The 15,622-nt window shown below is 43.0% G+C and overlaps 1 protein-coding gene across 3 annotated transcripts; it reads left to right on the top strand.

Moving 5' to 3' along the window:
• The first annotated feature begins 590 nt into the window (after window positions 1-590).
• On the top strand, window positions 591-15,397 carry LOC119501093 (adhesion G protein-coupled receptor E2-like). 3 transcript variants are annotated; one of them, XM_037791187.1, is made up of 23 exons: window positions 591-668; window positions 1,012-1,050; window positions 1,158-1,526; window positions 7,299-7,430; window positions 7,684-7,830; window positions 7,945-8,067; window positions 8,477-8,620; window positions 9,100-9,246; window positions 9,342-9,488; window positions 9,577-9,614; window positions 9,723-9,803; window positions 9,929-9,958; window positions 10,049-10,217; window positions 10,308-10,421; window positions 10,502-10,677; window positions 10,770-10,982; window positions 11,847-12,050; window positions 12,138-12,379; window positions 12,470-12,536; window positions 13,741-13,832; window positions 13,915-14,074; window positions 14,238-14,294; window positions 14,410-15,397. In XM_037791187.1, the coding sequence occupies exons 1-23, from the start codon at window positions 638-640 to the stop codon at window positions 14,488-14,490; spliced, it is 3,003 nt and encodes a 1,000-aa protein (XP_037647115.1). In that variant the 5' UTR covers window positions 591-637; the 3' UTR covers window positions 14,491-15,397. The 3 variants fall into 3 exon arrangements, with proteins under 3 accessions (XP_037647115.1, XP_037647114.1, XP_037647113.1); XM_037791186.1 differs by having other exon boundaries at window positions 14,238-14,315; window positions 14,413-15,397; XM_037791185.1 differs by having other exon boundaries at window positions 14,238-14,315.
• The last annotated feature ends 225 nt before the right edge of the window (window positions 15,398-15,622 follow it).

Genomic DNA, 15,622 nt, shown 5'->3' with positions numbered 1-15,622 from the left:
ATTGTTCATAGGGGAATACCCCCAAACCCAATATATACTGTAGTTGTACCTTTTATTCACTGTATAAAGTCAGAATGTGTCTCTGTATAATATGTAGGAGCATCCTGACTGGAACTACCCAGCGCTGCATGCATACCTGCCTGTATGGCTGGCGATACTATAAATAACATAGGAACGCACTTTAAGCATTAACACTATATACAAACACACCAGCTTAACCTTATAATGTCCCAGTTGGAATATTATCAGAGTATTGTAGGCCTACTATAGATACAGCAATGACTATTTTACACTTCAAGCTCTGCTTTAAGGGGGGATGTTGGGATTGTGCACATTGTCTGCATCTCAGGTGACTGGTCATAAATTAATCCCAGATAGTTCAATGATCAAACTCTTTAGTAAGAAAGAATAACAAAGAACAACTTCGACAAAGCTTCGGTTCAATTAAAACCTCCCTCAATTGCATGTAATAGATGTGCTTGATGAAAGCATCTCTTCCCTTGAAGGAATGGATTTGCATTTAATTTCTTTGCACGTGCACTTGAAAGAAAAACACTTTTCGGGTGCTGTGCAAATTTTGCAATGTGAACGTTGGATAGTCAGAGCTGATCAGCAGATCTGACGCAAGTCTGTCACGATGAACTACTGCGCCTCGTCGCTTCTCCTGGGTGAGTCAATTCCTCTTTTCATATAAATAATGTGAGCGACTTTTTATTAGACTAGTCCCATTAAATTAATTCAACATCTATTTCAAAAAGTGCTATTACTTTTCAATTTGAAAATTGAAGTCGAAGAGACATCGTTCAGAGTTTTGTTTGAGAATTGGTAAATACTTGATAATGATTCATGCTTTAATACTGATGGAAGAGAGACATTGTTGGTACTTCATGGTACATTTGAAAAGTGAGGTTAGTTGTTGATATTCTGACTTCTGAGGGGCTGAAGAATGTAACCTGTATGAGGACACTGATTCTTATTTTCCTTAACTTTCCATTGTCTGTTTGTTTTTAGGTTTACTCGTCATCCCTGTAACTAGTGATTTTCCTCCCGGTATGAATTATTTTTTTTTACTTGAGACAAAACAAAAAGCTTCTATCTTTAATTGTAACAACCATAAAGTCGTTATAATTACTGCAACTGTTTCTGCCTTCATGCAGGTTCTTGTGATGGATACACCAACATAACTGAACCAAGGCGCAACCGAGGCTTCACATCTACTTCTTTCCCCGGCTTTCCTCTTGATGATAATACCCTTCTTAACAAATGGTGGCGCTTCGCAGGCATTGGTGGAGACAGAGTTGTTCCTGAATGTGTATCAAACAATCTTGGTGGCACGGCTTATATAATTTATATTTCATTTGCATATCCAACCGCTGAGTCTGTGACCCCAACAACAGGGACAGCATATAGTCGAGTTACTAACTGTTATGGCAGAGCTTGGTCCGTGAGTGTGGCTCTGTGTCCTGGAGGATTCTACGTGTACAAACCAGCAGGACACCCCTATAGCTCTATGGGTTACGTGACTTGTGAGTTGCTGCTAATTGTTGTACTCCTATGTTTTCAATTTCTTCGTTAACATATAAGAAGGTAAATTACATGCACATATTCTGACAACATAGATTTAATTCCCAACTTACAATAATGGCCATATAGATATTAAAGGTGCTCTATACAATATTCAGGGCATTAATATAGCAACTATTTGCAATGTAAAGGTATACAGTAAAGGAGTAATGTCTACCTGAGCAGGGAATGAAATCGACCTCCTTGTTGTGTGTGTTTTTATCTGAGCTTTTTCTTGCTTTGTAGACGTAGCCGGGCTGGTCGCGTTTGCCTTTTAGTGCATGTTCGTGCCCCACAGGTCACATATTAAATGGGGGCATTGGGGGTCCTCCCTCAGGAGCGTCTTAGCGTCAAACACTTTATTTTCTGCCGTCTGGTGATTTAAAAAATGTATTAGATTTATTGTTTTTCGTCATTGACAAGGCAATAATCAACATAGAACACACAACAATCATCAAAACAAGTAAATATACAACAACATTCAGACTGTTTACAATCCCAAAATATGTATAAAACTAGAATGGCACTCGGAGAGCGCAGAACTCCACCAAAGTGCATGACTTTAAAAACAGATCACAGCTCACAGCCGGCGGTACCGTGAGGTGGTCGGCTTGTTATTAACACGGTGTGTTTCCGTGTAACGTATCGGCGGAGACCTCTCTCATTCAGCAGCCTTGTTATGTCTTATGTCTTGCGTTATTTAGCCTCTTTGCCAACAAGCTAGCACGACATGGTTGGTACCAATGGATTCCTCAGGTTCTAGTTTCATATGATATTAGTATCTTCACTCCAGTGTTTAGAGTGACCTGCTACAGCCTCCTAAAGACGACAATGTCGGCCGAGTCTCAGAAGGTTTGATAATTTTTTTTTAGGGGTGCTGAGATCAAAATTTAGGCGTGCTTGAGCTCCCCTAAAAAGAGTCTTAAATCACCGCCAACATTGAGGGTCAGAACATTGTTCCTTTCAGACAGGAAGTGGCAGCTGTCTTCTTCAATTTCAAGATCAGTTAATTCTCAGAGAACACTGAAAGTCAAAGTTCTGATATGTTTCAGTCTAAGTGTAAAAAAAAGCTGCTTCATTGGGTGGTGATGATGATGGCTACGAGCTTCATTACTGATCTGTTTTATTGTTACTATGGATATAATAATTTCATCCCTGATGTCGAACATAATGGGAGCTAACTAATCTTGACATTGCAGGGAGGACATATCTTTCAAATGATTTTTCATTCAACCGTTGTAAAGTTGTGCAAAAACTCATATTCAAGATATCATAAACGGTAAATGGACTTGCATTTATATAGCGCTTTTCTAGTCTTCCGTCTACTCAAAGTGCTTTACGCTCCATGTCAGCATTCACCCGTTCACGCACGCATTCATACAACGATGGCAGAGCCTTTCGGGAACAATTTGGGGTTCCGCATCTTGCCCAAGAACACCGGGGATCGAACTGTCGAACTTCAGAATAGTGGACGACACGCTCCATCTCCTGAGCCACAGCCGTCCAACCATCCAATCATCTGGCCTTCATTTAGGAGGCCAGATGCTCAAACTCTTAAGTACACAAAGAACAACTTGGAAAGACTTTTTTTCCCCTCCATAATGGAAGAGGCCCTCAACACTGCCTTGTGTCAGCAAATTTACATAATGTTTTGCATTTGGTTTTGCAAACCTTTTAAAAGCACCTTTTGGGTGCAAATTTTTACAACTTCAAATCTCGGACGTGTCATAATGAACTACTGCGCCTCGTCACTTCTCCTCGGTAAGTGAATTCCTGTTTTCATATCGTTGATGTTTGAGAATCTGCACTTATTAATTGAGGTAGCATATTTGACTAGTGGCTATGAATTGATTCATAATCTGCCAATGCTGCTAATTGTTAAACTGAAGATTAGGTTGTTTATTGATTTATTTTGAGTCAAAGATATTAAGAAAAGCTCTAAATGTACCATTTATAACTGGGGTTGTGTTAAATGTCTTCTAAAGCTACATCTCAACATTTTAAAAATGAAGGAATTATTTTATTGATATTTGATCCTTTTCAAGGCACAGACAACTTCTCCTTAACTCTCCACTCTTTCTCTTTTTGTTAGGCGTACTTATCATCCATGTCACGTGTGATTTTCCTCCTGGTACGGATGATGTCCACTTACTTACAGACCACACAAAAATGAGCTTCTAACAATGAAGAATTAAATCATCTCAATTGCCAACGTTTCCTTGCAGGTTCTTGTGACGGATACGCCAACATAACCCAACCGTGGCGCAACCGAGACTTCACGTCTACTTCTTTCCCCGGCTTTCCTGAAGACGATGCAGATCTTGTTAACAATTGGTGGCGCTTCACAGGCATCGGTGGAGACAGAGTTGCCATAAGCTGTATATCAAACAATCATGGTGGCACATATTATATGATTTATCTTCCATTTGGGCATCCAACCACTGAGTCTGTGTCGCCAACAACAGGGACAGCATATGCTTATATTGGTTCCTGTCACAGCACAAGTATGTCTGTGAGTGTGGCTCTTTGTCCTGGAGGATTCTACGTGTACAAACCATTAGGACACCCCACTAGCCCTATGGGTTACGTGACCTGTGAGTTGCTGCTAATTGTTGTACTCCTATATATGTTTTCAATTTCTTCGTCAACATATAAAAAGTTACATTACAAGTAGGGATGCAACGATACCACTTTTTTTCAGACCGAGTACAAGTACCAGTACTTACATATGAGTACTCGCCGATACTGAGTACCGATACGAGTACCAATACGAGTACTTCTCTGTGCCAAAAGACCCTCGTTAACAGCCAGCTGGGGAGTCCCGCATATGAGGCGGTGCGCCGCGACCGGCTCTAGGTCGGCTTGGAAAGGCTCGGGGTGAAGGTGGCTTCCCGGGGCCGTGGCCAAAGTGCTCGCTGTGCCCTCTCTCCCCGCCGGGAACAGACGGGGGCCCGTGCTCCCAGTGCGGATGGTCCTCAGTGCGCCCCAACCGCATCATGCCCTCGTTAACAGCCAGCTGGAGGGTGTGAGCGACACATGGATGGCTGGGGAGTCCTGCATATGAGGTGGTGCGCCGCGACCGGCTCTAGGTCGGCTGAGAAAGGCTCGGGGCGAAGGTGCTTCCCGGGGCCGTGGCCAAAGTGTCACCGGGGCGGACTGTCCTCAGTGCGCCCCAACCGCGTCGTGCCCCCAGGACGGGGCTCGGCCCACGTAAAAGGCGCCAGGGGTCTGCGGCGATGTCGGCAACCCACCTGACCCATCTTGAAACATGAACTAAGGAGTCTAACGCCCGTGCGAGTCAGAGGGTGCAAGCAAAACCCCGTGGCGCAATGGAAGTGAGGGCCGGTGCTCGCCGGCTGAGGTGGGATCCCGGCCCCGTGGGGTCAGGCGCACCACTGGCCCGTCTCGCCCGCACCGTCGGGGAGGTGGAGCGTGAGTGCGTGCGATAGGACCCGAAAGATGCTGACGAGAGATTAACGTCACGCTGCCTTAAAGTGGTATCGGTGCTGTTGTATCGGAGGCGATTTGCGAGTACGAATACATGAGCACAGTATCGCACCCGATACCCGATACTGGTATCGGTGCATCCTTAATGGTCAAATCATTATGTCATAGTAAAAAAAACAAGACGAAAAAAGTTAAGGAACTTAAAACTTGAAAACCTCAGGTGTATGGTTAACTTCTTATATTGGAAGTCCAGGAAGCCACAGAATAGTTTGCCAAAGAGATTGATGAACCCCTTATGTGATGGCGGGATCATCTGTCTCTCCATGCAAGCCTTTAAAAGCAATTTCAACCTTCCCAAGAATAGTGGCATTGAGTTGTTGGCATCATATCTCAACCAAATGAATGCTGCAACCCCTCCACGATAATTTGGGCCCAGGCAACGCTGTCCACTTCATCCTGTCTCTGGAAGGGATGTGCTAGCAAGTCAACATCGAGACTGCAATTTGGTGTCACAGAACTTCGACTGCCGGCTGTCCAGTTGCCGCAGTCAGTCATTTCCTTGTTCAGCGCACCTAATCCACATTCATAGAACTATCCTTCTATACCTTTTTGAGCCACCACCCATCACCCGTCTTTGAGGGCATTATTGTTTTTTTTCACCCCATGGATGTAACAACTGCATACTGTATTCAAGGATTGCATGGCTCAAATAATAATAATAATAATACAAAGATTCATTTCTCAATGTGTGTGACGCTCAGTGAGTTTTCTTCTTTTGTTTTACAGCTGTTTGAGATGGTTGGGTTGAAAGTCTTTGAGACCTGCAGCTTCGACCGTCTGCCGCTACAATATTTTTTGCGTTCATGTCAACTTATTAATCGAACAAAAAGGAGACATACCATGATCAAATGTTAACAAAGGACATTTTATAAAACCAAATTGGACAAAATTAAGTAGATTAAAGTGCCAGATAAGGATTGTTAAGATGTGGGGCTGGGATATAATCAGTAGTGTTGTTATTGGTGCCTTCAAATGGGGTCGCGTTTACCGTGTTCACGAGAAGAGTCCATATGAACGCCGCCCTCTGGTGCTATTCATGACCTCGTAAGTGGAAAGTTTCTCAAACCTCTGAGTTTGTGAGTTGTGACGTGTTTGTTGACGTTGTCAGAAATAGTGGAGGCCATGGAAGTTCATTTTTCTGTGCATAATAAGTTAATATATTGTTAATTTGGTCGTATATTGTTTTATTCATAATTTCATAATAGCTCAACGCAAACGGCCTCATCTTTCTCCTCTGTCATTATGCCTTTGCATTTCCTGCATTATGTTACCCGCTTGCTAAATCGTTAGCCTCTGTGGCTTCTAGACGCCAACAGCAACGTTAATATTGATGTTGCTTAGGAACGGTGTTCTTCACCACTTGACCACTGGAACGCCGATCATAATGGTGCCTTCAAATGAAACTGGTGAGCTTGTGTTTACAACATGGGAAGTCGTGTACACGATATGCTCGGCAATCAAGTGATTAAGTCGTGAGGAACACCGCTGCTAAGCAACGGCAATATTAACGTTACTGTCGACGTCTAGAAGCCACAGGGGCTAACGATTTAGCAAGCTAGCAAGCGGGTAACATAATGCAGAAAATGCAAAGGCATAATGACAGAGGGAAAAGATGAGGCTGTTGGGAATATCAACATTTTCCTCACACATATTATACAATTACGAAGAAAAACAATATGCGACTAAAATTACAATACATTAACTTATTATGCACCGTCAACATGAAAAAATACATCACAAGTCGTGAACTCTGAAAACTTTCCACTTACAAGGTTGTTAATACGACATGAGGGGGAGCGTTCATATGGGCCCAACTCGTAAACACGGTAAACACCACCCCATTTGAAGGCACCATATCGTGTACACGACTTCCCGTGTTGTAAACACAAGCTCACCAGTTTCATTTGAAGGCACCAGTAGACCGGGAACACCGGACCCAGGTGTTCCCACTTGGCCCGTAACGATCTGGATCCAGGTATTTGGAAACATGGCAAACTGACAGCGAAAGGTTAGGGGTCGTCACCATACCGACAATGACGTTAAACACCTTCACAACTATGACAACATACGCGTCATATTAAATTTAATTTACTTTGAATGAGCAGAAAGAACTGACAAATAAATGAAATGTCCCATATCTGGGCCCACATATAAAACGTTACCGAAGTTGCTTTCGTTGCTGCCAATATTAATGATATGATTGTATTAATCATTCTATCTCTGTGTAGATCATTACGAGTGTAAACCAGACTCCTGTGGACCGCTTGCTGAGTGTTCAACTGCTGGAGGCTGCACATGTGTATCCGGGTATGAAATCCCCCCAACACACCTACCTACTCCAGATTCATATGGTTGTGTTGGTAAGTACATTTTATTTCATTTAAATGGCAGACATTGGGTTTTCTTTCCACAGAGAAAGCACACATAGACATTCTTTTATATATAAAATAAGAAATAGACTGCATAGCCACCCAAAATGTCAAAATGATTTGTGGTTATATTGTGATTTTTAGGATGAGAATATTCGGCTATTGCTACAAACCTGTCATGCAAGACGGTAACTCCAGTATGCAAAGTTTGTTTATAGTGTACCTTCTTCTTCTATCTTGGCAGACATAGATGAGTGTGAGAGGACTGCAGGAATTTGTGGTCCTAACACCATTTGTAATAACACCATTGGAGCGTTCTTCTGCACCTGTTTGGATGGATTCAATGCAACAGATCCAGCATTACCACCTGGAAAGACCAACCCATGCATAGGTACCATTTAATAATATCTCTCTCTCTCTCTCTTTCTCTCTCTCCTTGCAATTACTGTACATCACATGTATGCAGGTTGTGAATTGAAAATGTCAATTTTTTGCTCCTCTACAGATATTGACGAGTGTCTTGACAATGTCTGTGGTGATGATGGGACCTGTACCAACAAACCAGGAACTTATGAGTGTTCATGCAATACAGGCTACCAACTTGTAACTGAAACCCCACATTGCCAAGGTCCATACTATACTATACGTATACTATTGTAATATGCAGTGAGCAAGGGATAACTGAAGGCTGCAAACCATAAATAATGATTATTAAAATCCATTAAAAACTGTTGGAGCATCAGCGAGGAACACACCACGGGCAATAAACTGCACCTAACTGCGGAGGCCAGTCATTTTACAATGCTAACAAAAGGCTGGGAGGTATAGTGGACTATATGCACAAATAGACAACTACAGGTTTTTACAGGATGCCAATGCCCAAAACTCATGTTAGACCAATTTTTGTCATTTTTAGGGGGGACAGGGAGCCTTTAGGGGGAGACATGTCTATGTTTGATATGTGTATGTCACAAAGAAGTGGTATACATAATCAATATGAGAATATTGTCACTTACAGTAACTGTCCCTTTTCTCAGATATCGATGAGTGCTTCAACTCAACCGTCTGTGGTCCTGACTCTGTTTGCACCAACACGCCTGGAGCTCACACCTGTGAATGTCAGCTGGGGTTCACACCGACTGAACCGGACCAGGATCCCAGCGAGACCAACATCTGTATCGGTATTTGCAGCACACCACAGTATAGCAAATCAGTTGAAACATCTGTACATGGTTAGCCATTTTGAGTACATTTCTTCAGTATGAGAGAGAGGAAGACATTTAAGAGGTAAAGCAAATAGCCAACATTTTCTGTTAGAATCAAAGTCTCTGAAACTCAAATTCTTTGGGGGGAGAACTTTGGTTTTGAAGTCCTCCTTTTTTTTTTTGAGATCTCAAGGTTGGCAAGTATGCACATTCTCCAAAAATTACTGTTACTACAGCTTCAACCGCACAACCTGCCATTGTTTAATCCTCAGCTAATATATATTAAATGTAATGCTTCACCTGCAGCTTGCATTTCATGAAAAAAAGGTCACCCCACCCTCCAATATGGCAAAGCAAAATGGAGCGCACCAAATGTGCAATAATTTAACAGGTTATATCAAGAGACTGGATTAAAAGCTGCTCTGTGAGATGTATTTTTTTATCTAATTTTACAGATGTTGATGAGTGTGTCGAAGATGCTACCGTCTGTGGTCCTGATGCTAACTGCACCAACTCTATTGGATCTTACATCTGCACCTGCTTCCCCGGTTATCGGCTGAACAACCAAGATGTGATAGCCAGCGTCGCTAACCCGTGTACAGGTGCGTGCTCTTGTTCGGTACATGTGTGACGTACACTCTGCTGTTTGTATCTGTGTTTGAACAGATAGTCCTGTGTGTTCTCTCTCTCTCTACAGATATAGATGAGTGCAGTGAGACGCCTGGTTTATGTGGCAGACAAACTGTGTGCACCAACGCACCAGGGACCTTCTATTGCTCTTGTCCTGATGGTTTCTACCCTTCAACTGGAATCTTGTGGGTGATGGGCGTCTCGTTTTGTCAAAGTGAGCAAAAGTCACGTTTTTAAAGATGATTAAGATTTAAATCTATGTAAAGATGTTCATGCACAATTATTTTCTAAATTACTGACAGATCTTGAAGAGCTTCTAGATGCAATAGAACCTCCAGAGGTAAGCCCAGATGGCTTTTTTTCCCATTTCAGGGTTGAGAATTTATGAATGAAGAAGATGTCGAATCACCAACTTGTACATAGCACTCAACACACACTTTTATTGCAGGGTCAGACAAAAGAAAGAGCCTTTCTTAACAGTATGGATCAACAACTTCAGAATAACACAGGTGTCATCTTACCAGACGCGGTATGTAGAAAACACTCTTTAAGTGTAGAGACAGATCTCACAGTTCCTGTCTGTAAGTCTAAAGAGGACATGTAAGAGGACATTCTAACCTTTCCCTCCATCTGTCCTTCTTGGTGTCTTTGCAGACGGTGGCAAACAGCTTTTCTGCATCCATGGTACTTAAAATCCAGCAAAATCAGAGCTTTATATCTTATGTTTGTATTTTGCCTTTTATTCATTCATTACAATGATTTCAATTCTTGCAGGAAGTGTCAGGTGTCGGACCACGTGGCAGTGCCCGCCCAACCAGGATGAGTAGCGAAGGAGACGGAGAGACCGCCGGTGTGATCCTGGACATCTCAGACCGTCTAGTTTCTACGATGTTGCCTCAGAGTCCGAACCAAACCAGAAAGGCTATGCAGACTCCAACAGTGGGTAAGAGTAGTTCCTCTTAGTTCATTTTAGGCTACATTTTGAATTGCATATCAGCTACACATTGCTGTAATTGTCATTTCCATGTGTAAGATTTGAGCCTACGTGCCATCGGACCGGGGAGTTACGATGACAGCAACGTCTCCCTTTCTGCCAAAGGACAGACCATGGAGATCAACTTGCAGGCTCTAGCTAGCGCCAACAATGGTGAGTAGATTATAATGACCATGATGACTATAACATTTATAGATGTTTGCTTATTTCTTGTATCATGTGGACACTCCCAGGTTCTGCAGCGGTTGCCTTCCTGACATTGAACGGGATGGAGAATCTTCTTAGTCATCAATACTTTCAAACAGAGAACCAGACAGAGATGTACTCTGATGTTTTCACTGCCATCGTACCGTCAATAAACACCACCAACCTCACCGAGCCCGTCAACTTCACCATCCAACATAAGAAGGTGCAGCAGCATCGACAACAAAATCCATCCAACACCTATCCATTCATCCATCCAGACAAACATTAACTCTTATTGTATTCTTCGTTTCTCAGAGAGTACCTGAATCTGGAATAGTGACGTGTGTGTACTGGGAAGACAAAAGCAAGAAGAAAGAAAAGGGCCAAGAGGATGACGAAGGAAAAGATGATGATAAGAAGATGCAGTGGTCGGTAGAGGGCTGTTGGGTTGCATACTCTGATGAGAACTACACGGTGTGCAGCTGCTCCCACCTTTCTACCTTTGCCCTCATCATGCAGATTGGGGAGGTATATCAGATTTACTATGTACATGGTACACGTGTGTTGGTCGAGGTCAGGGACAAAATAGAGGACGTCACAGAAGTCAGATTTGATTATGCTCAGACCACATGATGGTGGGGCCTGTAATAATTTACTTAGACATCTGTCAGCCTTTAAAATATTCTAGTGTGTACCCAGGTGAATACAGAGTTGCAGACCCAAGATAATCTGCTTATCCGGGGCCGGGGACGCGGGGGCAGCAGGCTTAGCAGGGAATTCCAGACGTCCCTCTCACCTGCAACGTTTTCCAGCTCTCCCTGCGGGACCTCGAGGCGTTCCCAGGCTAGACCAGATATATATAATCTCTATAGCGTGTTCTGGGTCGACCCCGGGCCTCTTAACAGTTGGCCGCGCCCGGAAGACCTCCAAAGGGAGGCATCCAGGAGGCATCCTTATCAGATTGACCCTTTCGAAGCGAAGGAGCAGCAGCTCTACTCCGAGCTCCCTCCGGATGTCTGAGCTCCTCACCCTATCTCCAAGGCTGAGCCCAGCCACCCTATATGAAGGAATCTCATTTCGGCAGCTTGTATCCACGATCTCATTCTTTCGGTCACTACCCAAAGCTCATAAGCCACAGGTGAATGTTGGAACGTAGATGGACCGCTAAATCGAGAGCTTCGCCTTCCGGCTCAGCTCCCTCTTCACCACAATGGTCCGGTACAGCGCCCGCATAACTGCAGACGCCGAACCGAACCACCTGTCCATCTCCCGCTCCATTTCACCCTCACTCGTGAAAAAGACCGGGAGATATTTAAACTCCCTTGCTTGAGCCAAGATCAGCTTGATCACAATGAATGTATGTATTTCTCTGCTTGTCTTCGACCCTCTCAGCCTCCACCACAGAATGATTTCCTGGAGTGGCTGAACCGAATGTGCGTGATTGTCGGACTGTTCTTCTTCGCGTTGGCCATCTTCACCTTCCTCCTGTGTAGCTGGAACCCCAAGATCAACAACACAGCCCGTCTTCATCTCTGCCTCTGCCTCTTCTTCTCCCATCTGCTGCTGCTGTGGAACGACAAATACGCTGAACAAGAGGTTTCAATGGACCCAAATTGAACCATTCTTTTCTGAGGCTTTATTTTCTTTTTTGGTTTTCAAGATACATCTTTGTTGTCTCCACAGCTGGCCTGCACCGTCATGGCGGGGCTCCTTCACTTCTTAGTCGTAGCGGGTTTTGTGTGGATGCTGCTGGAGGCGCTACAGCTCCACCTGTTGGTGCGGAGACTCTCCAAGGTGCAGGTCATCCAGAGAGACGGCCTCCCCAGGCCTGTCCTCTGCCTGATTGGCTACGGCGTTCCATTTGTGATTGTGGGTATTTCTGCACTGGTATTTTCTGATGGATATGGTGCTACTGAGGCCAAGGTGTGAGTAAGACAAACAGTTCTACAAGCATTTATATTCTCCTGTAAGTCTGCATGTAGGTTGAAAGGATTGTTTGTGTGATTCCGTTGCAGGTGCTGGCTCTCTAGACAGCGCAATTTCAACTGGGCTTTAACAGGCCCTGTGATTGGTATCCTTGCAGTGAGTATATTGCACTTTTATTATCAACAGTTGCATCCCGTCTATCAGCTCATCCTGGTGTGTTCTCTAACTTGTTTAGCTAACCAAAAAAACAAGCAAAGGTGCACTTTAAGACTAATTTTTGACAAGATTTTGTTGTATGGCTATAAGCTCTCTCAATGCCCTGCTGGATTTATGGTGAAGACCTATTGAATGTGTTGCAAACCACTGAGAAATTTGAACCTATTTTATAGGACGTGAGTGGGTTAGGGGGGTTTATTTGCCTCTCAAAGCATTGTGGGATAAAAGGGAGAAGTTGAAAAGTGTTAACTTAATGCAAATTGAGGTGGAATATGCCTGGACACTGCATAGTGATTTGCTAAAAAAAAACTGACCAAAGTTCTGCAGTGGTAGGCCAGGATGAATGTGTGTGGAGAAGAAGATGCCAGTCAAAAAACAAGTGCTGCTTGGCACAGAGTCACGTAAATTGTTGGAGAAAGTCGTAGGTTGCTTATTTACGACATAATGAAAAAGCTTGTTGTTGACTGACACTCCTACAGGCAATGTTGCCCGATTGGTTCCCTTCCAGTGTTTCTTCACCGTTAACCCTCCAGTCATATCAAAGATATTCTCATGAAGACGCATTACCCTCTTTGTTTTCCATCATCGACAAGCACCTCTTACCGCTAGCACACGCTACAGAGAGCAGAGAGGACTAGGCTTTCCTACTTTTGACTAATGTCAAACAAAGGCACACACAGTCCCCTCGAAAACTATTGGAACAGCGAGGCCAGAAGAAGCCATGACATTACCCTCCACCGTGTTTCACAGATGAGCTTTCTCCACACATTAAGCCTTTCCATAACTTTGGTAAAGGTTCATCTTTGTCTCATCAGTCCAAACATTTTTGTCCCACAACTTTTGAGCCTCGTCTCTGTACTTTTTGGCATTCCAAATGGTTTTACCGGCTATGACCAATGGCTCTGATTGATTTTCCATCTTCTCTCAGCTTCAATATTGCTTGCATTTCTCCCATAAACATGCTCTCTGGTCTTCATGTTGGTTACACCTTTTTAACTATAAATGCAATCTGCACAGGCAAAGCTGAAACTGAGAGTAGACATTCAGCGCTGTTTATTGTTTGAATAATCAATGTCATAGGAAAAACACCCGTCAGTCACATGTTCAGCTCAGCCTCTGTGTCTTTTTTTCCCCCCTCTTTAAGCTTAATTGGATATTGTTCTGTGCTACTCTCTGGAGTCTGAGACCCACCCTGGTCAACATGAAAAGTGGTGCTTCCCAATCCAAAGACACCAGGTAGGAGTGTTCAAGACTTTGAGACAGTCTTTGCACAGAAGTGAGAACTCTTTTCTGAAAGTAAATTATACGTCGTTTACAGGTTGATTGTGTTCAAGATCGTGGCCCAGTTTGTCATCCTGGGCTGTACCTGGATTCTGGGTCTGTACCAGACCAACGTTTTCTTCCGGTTCCTCTTCATAGTTTTTAACTCCCAGCAGGGCACCTTCCTCTTCATCGTCCACTGCCTGCTCAACAAGGAGGTAGACTTCAATTAGATCTGTAATTGATATATAACCTATAATGTTTGATGATATTTTATGGTGAGTAATGTAGATTACTTTTTGTGTAGTGGTTTGGTTTGCAGTCTTTGTGTGTTTTTGTATATTTTGTCTAGTATTTGAATAGTTGTTTTGTATGTTCCAGGTGCGAGAGGAATACATCAGATGGCTCACATGCTCTTGTGGAAAAGACAGATCTGTGGTGAGTATACCCGGAAATACGGTACAACACGTGATCTCAAGCAGTCCACCAAGTTTTCTGTAATGTAGATCTAATAATCTAAACACTAATACTGATTTATAATAATTTATTTCAGCAGAAAGATGCAGTTTCGGTCTCTGAGGATTTGGACAAGCCTGAAGGACAGACAGATGAGGGGAGAAAAGATAGATCCTGACAAAATGATCTGTATGATTTATGTTTTTATAAATTCTAGTTTAATGAATGCAAAAAGGTAACATATATTGGATTTCAATATTTCAACATGAATGTCTACATCTTGAATGGATCATTGTCTGTCTCTTAGGGGTTTTAGCCGTTTTCATTGTGAAAGGACAGGAAGTAAAATGTTTAAAAGTGCTACTCTTTCTTACTATCGTCAGGTTTATTTAGTTGTGAATGCAATAATTGCATCAATTAATATTATTCTGCTTAATACATTTTAGATGTAGCTGACGGATTTTTAATGTTTGCACAGTCATGGTTTTAGAAATCTGCAGTTTTGTTGTCATTTCTAGCATACAAGAGATTAATGTAACTCACTGTGGGTGTTTTTATAAAACGAGGGCTGAAACACCGGGAGGACTTGTTGAACTTGTCACCATCTCTCCACCTGATTCATTTGCTTCCACAAACACGTTACCGACCTCACCCTCAGTCTTAAAAAAACAAACTGTCTCCAGAGTAAAAACAGTCATGTCCTAGTTGTTTCCTTCTCTCTCCATTTGTGTTGTATTTACATGAGAGCTGGGACACTTCCAGGTGTGTCAGAATTTACAAGACAAATTCAAGTCATATTGTCTCATTTACATTGTGTGCACTTAAAAAAATTATATTTACCTCACGCATTGATACAAATTTTCATACAGTATAGTGGTCGCAGGAGCATGTTAACCCCATGAGACCCGCGATCCCGACTGGCTTTACTGTCTTTCAGAGGCTCGAGTAGGTTCAAAAACCTACTAGAGGAATCCATTGGTCCCAACCATGTCATGCTAGCTTGTCGGGAAGGAGGCTAAATAACGCTCCAAAGTTGGGATAAATTTTAGCGAGGAAAAACTGGCATGGCCATTTTCAAAGGGGTCCCTTGACCTCTGACCTCCAGATATGTGAATGAAAATGGGTTCTATGGGTACCCACAAGTCTCCCCTTTACAGACATGCCCACTTTATGATAATCACATGCAGTGACTTGAGCCCAACTGTTAAAAAGTTAGTCCCCATAGGAGCCATTTCACTGTAGTGAGACCATTTTATTTAAACTTGACCTCCCTGTATAAAATGACCTGTGGTGACCTCTAGGATAATCAC

Source organism: Sebastes umbrosus, chromosome 14, assembly GCF_015220745.1.
Source record: "Sebastes umbrosus isolate fSebUmb1 chromosome 14, fSebUmb1.pri, whole genome shotgun sequence".
In the NCBI taxonomy this organism is placed as follows: domain Eukaryota; kingdom Metazoa; phylum Chordata; class Actinopteri; order Perciformes; family Sebastidae; genus Sebastes; species Sebastes umbrosus.
This window is presented reverse-complemented; position numbering and strand designations above follow the sequence as displayed.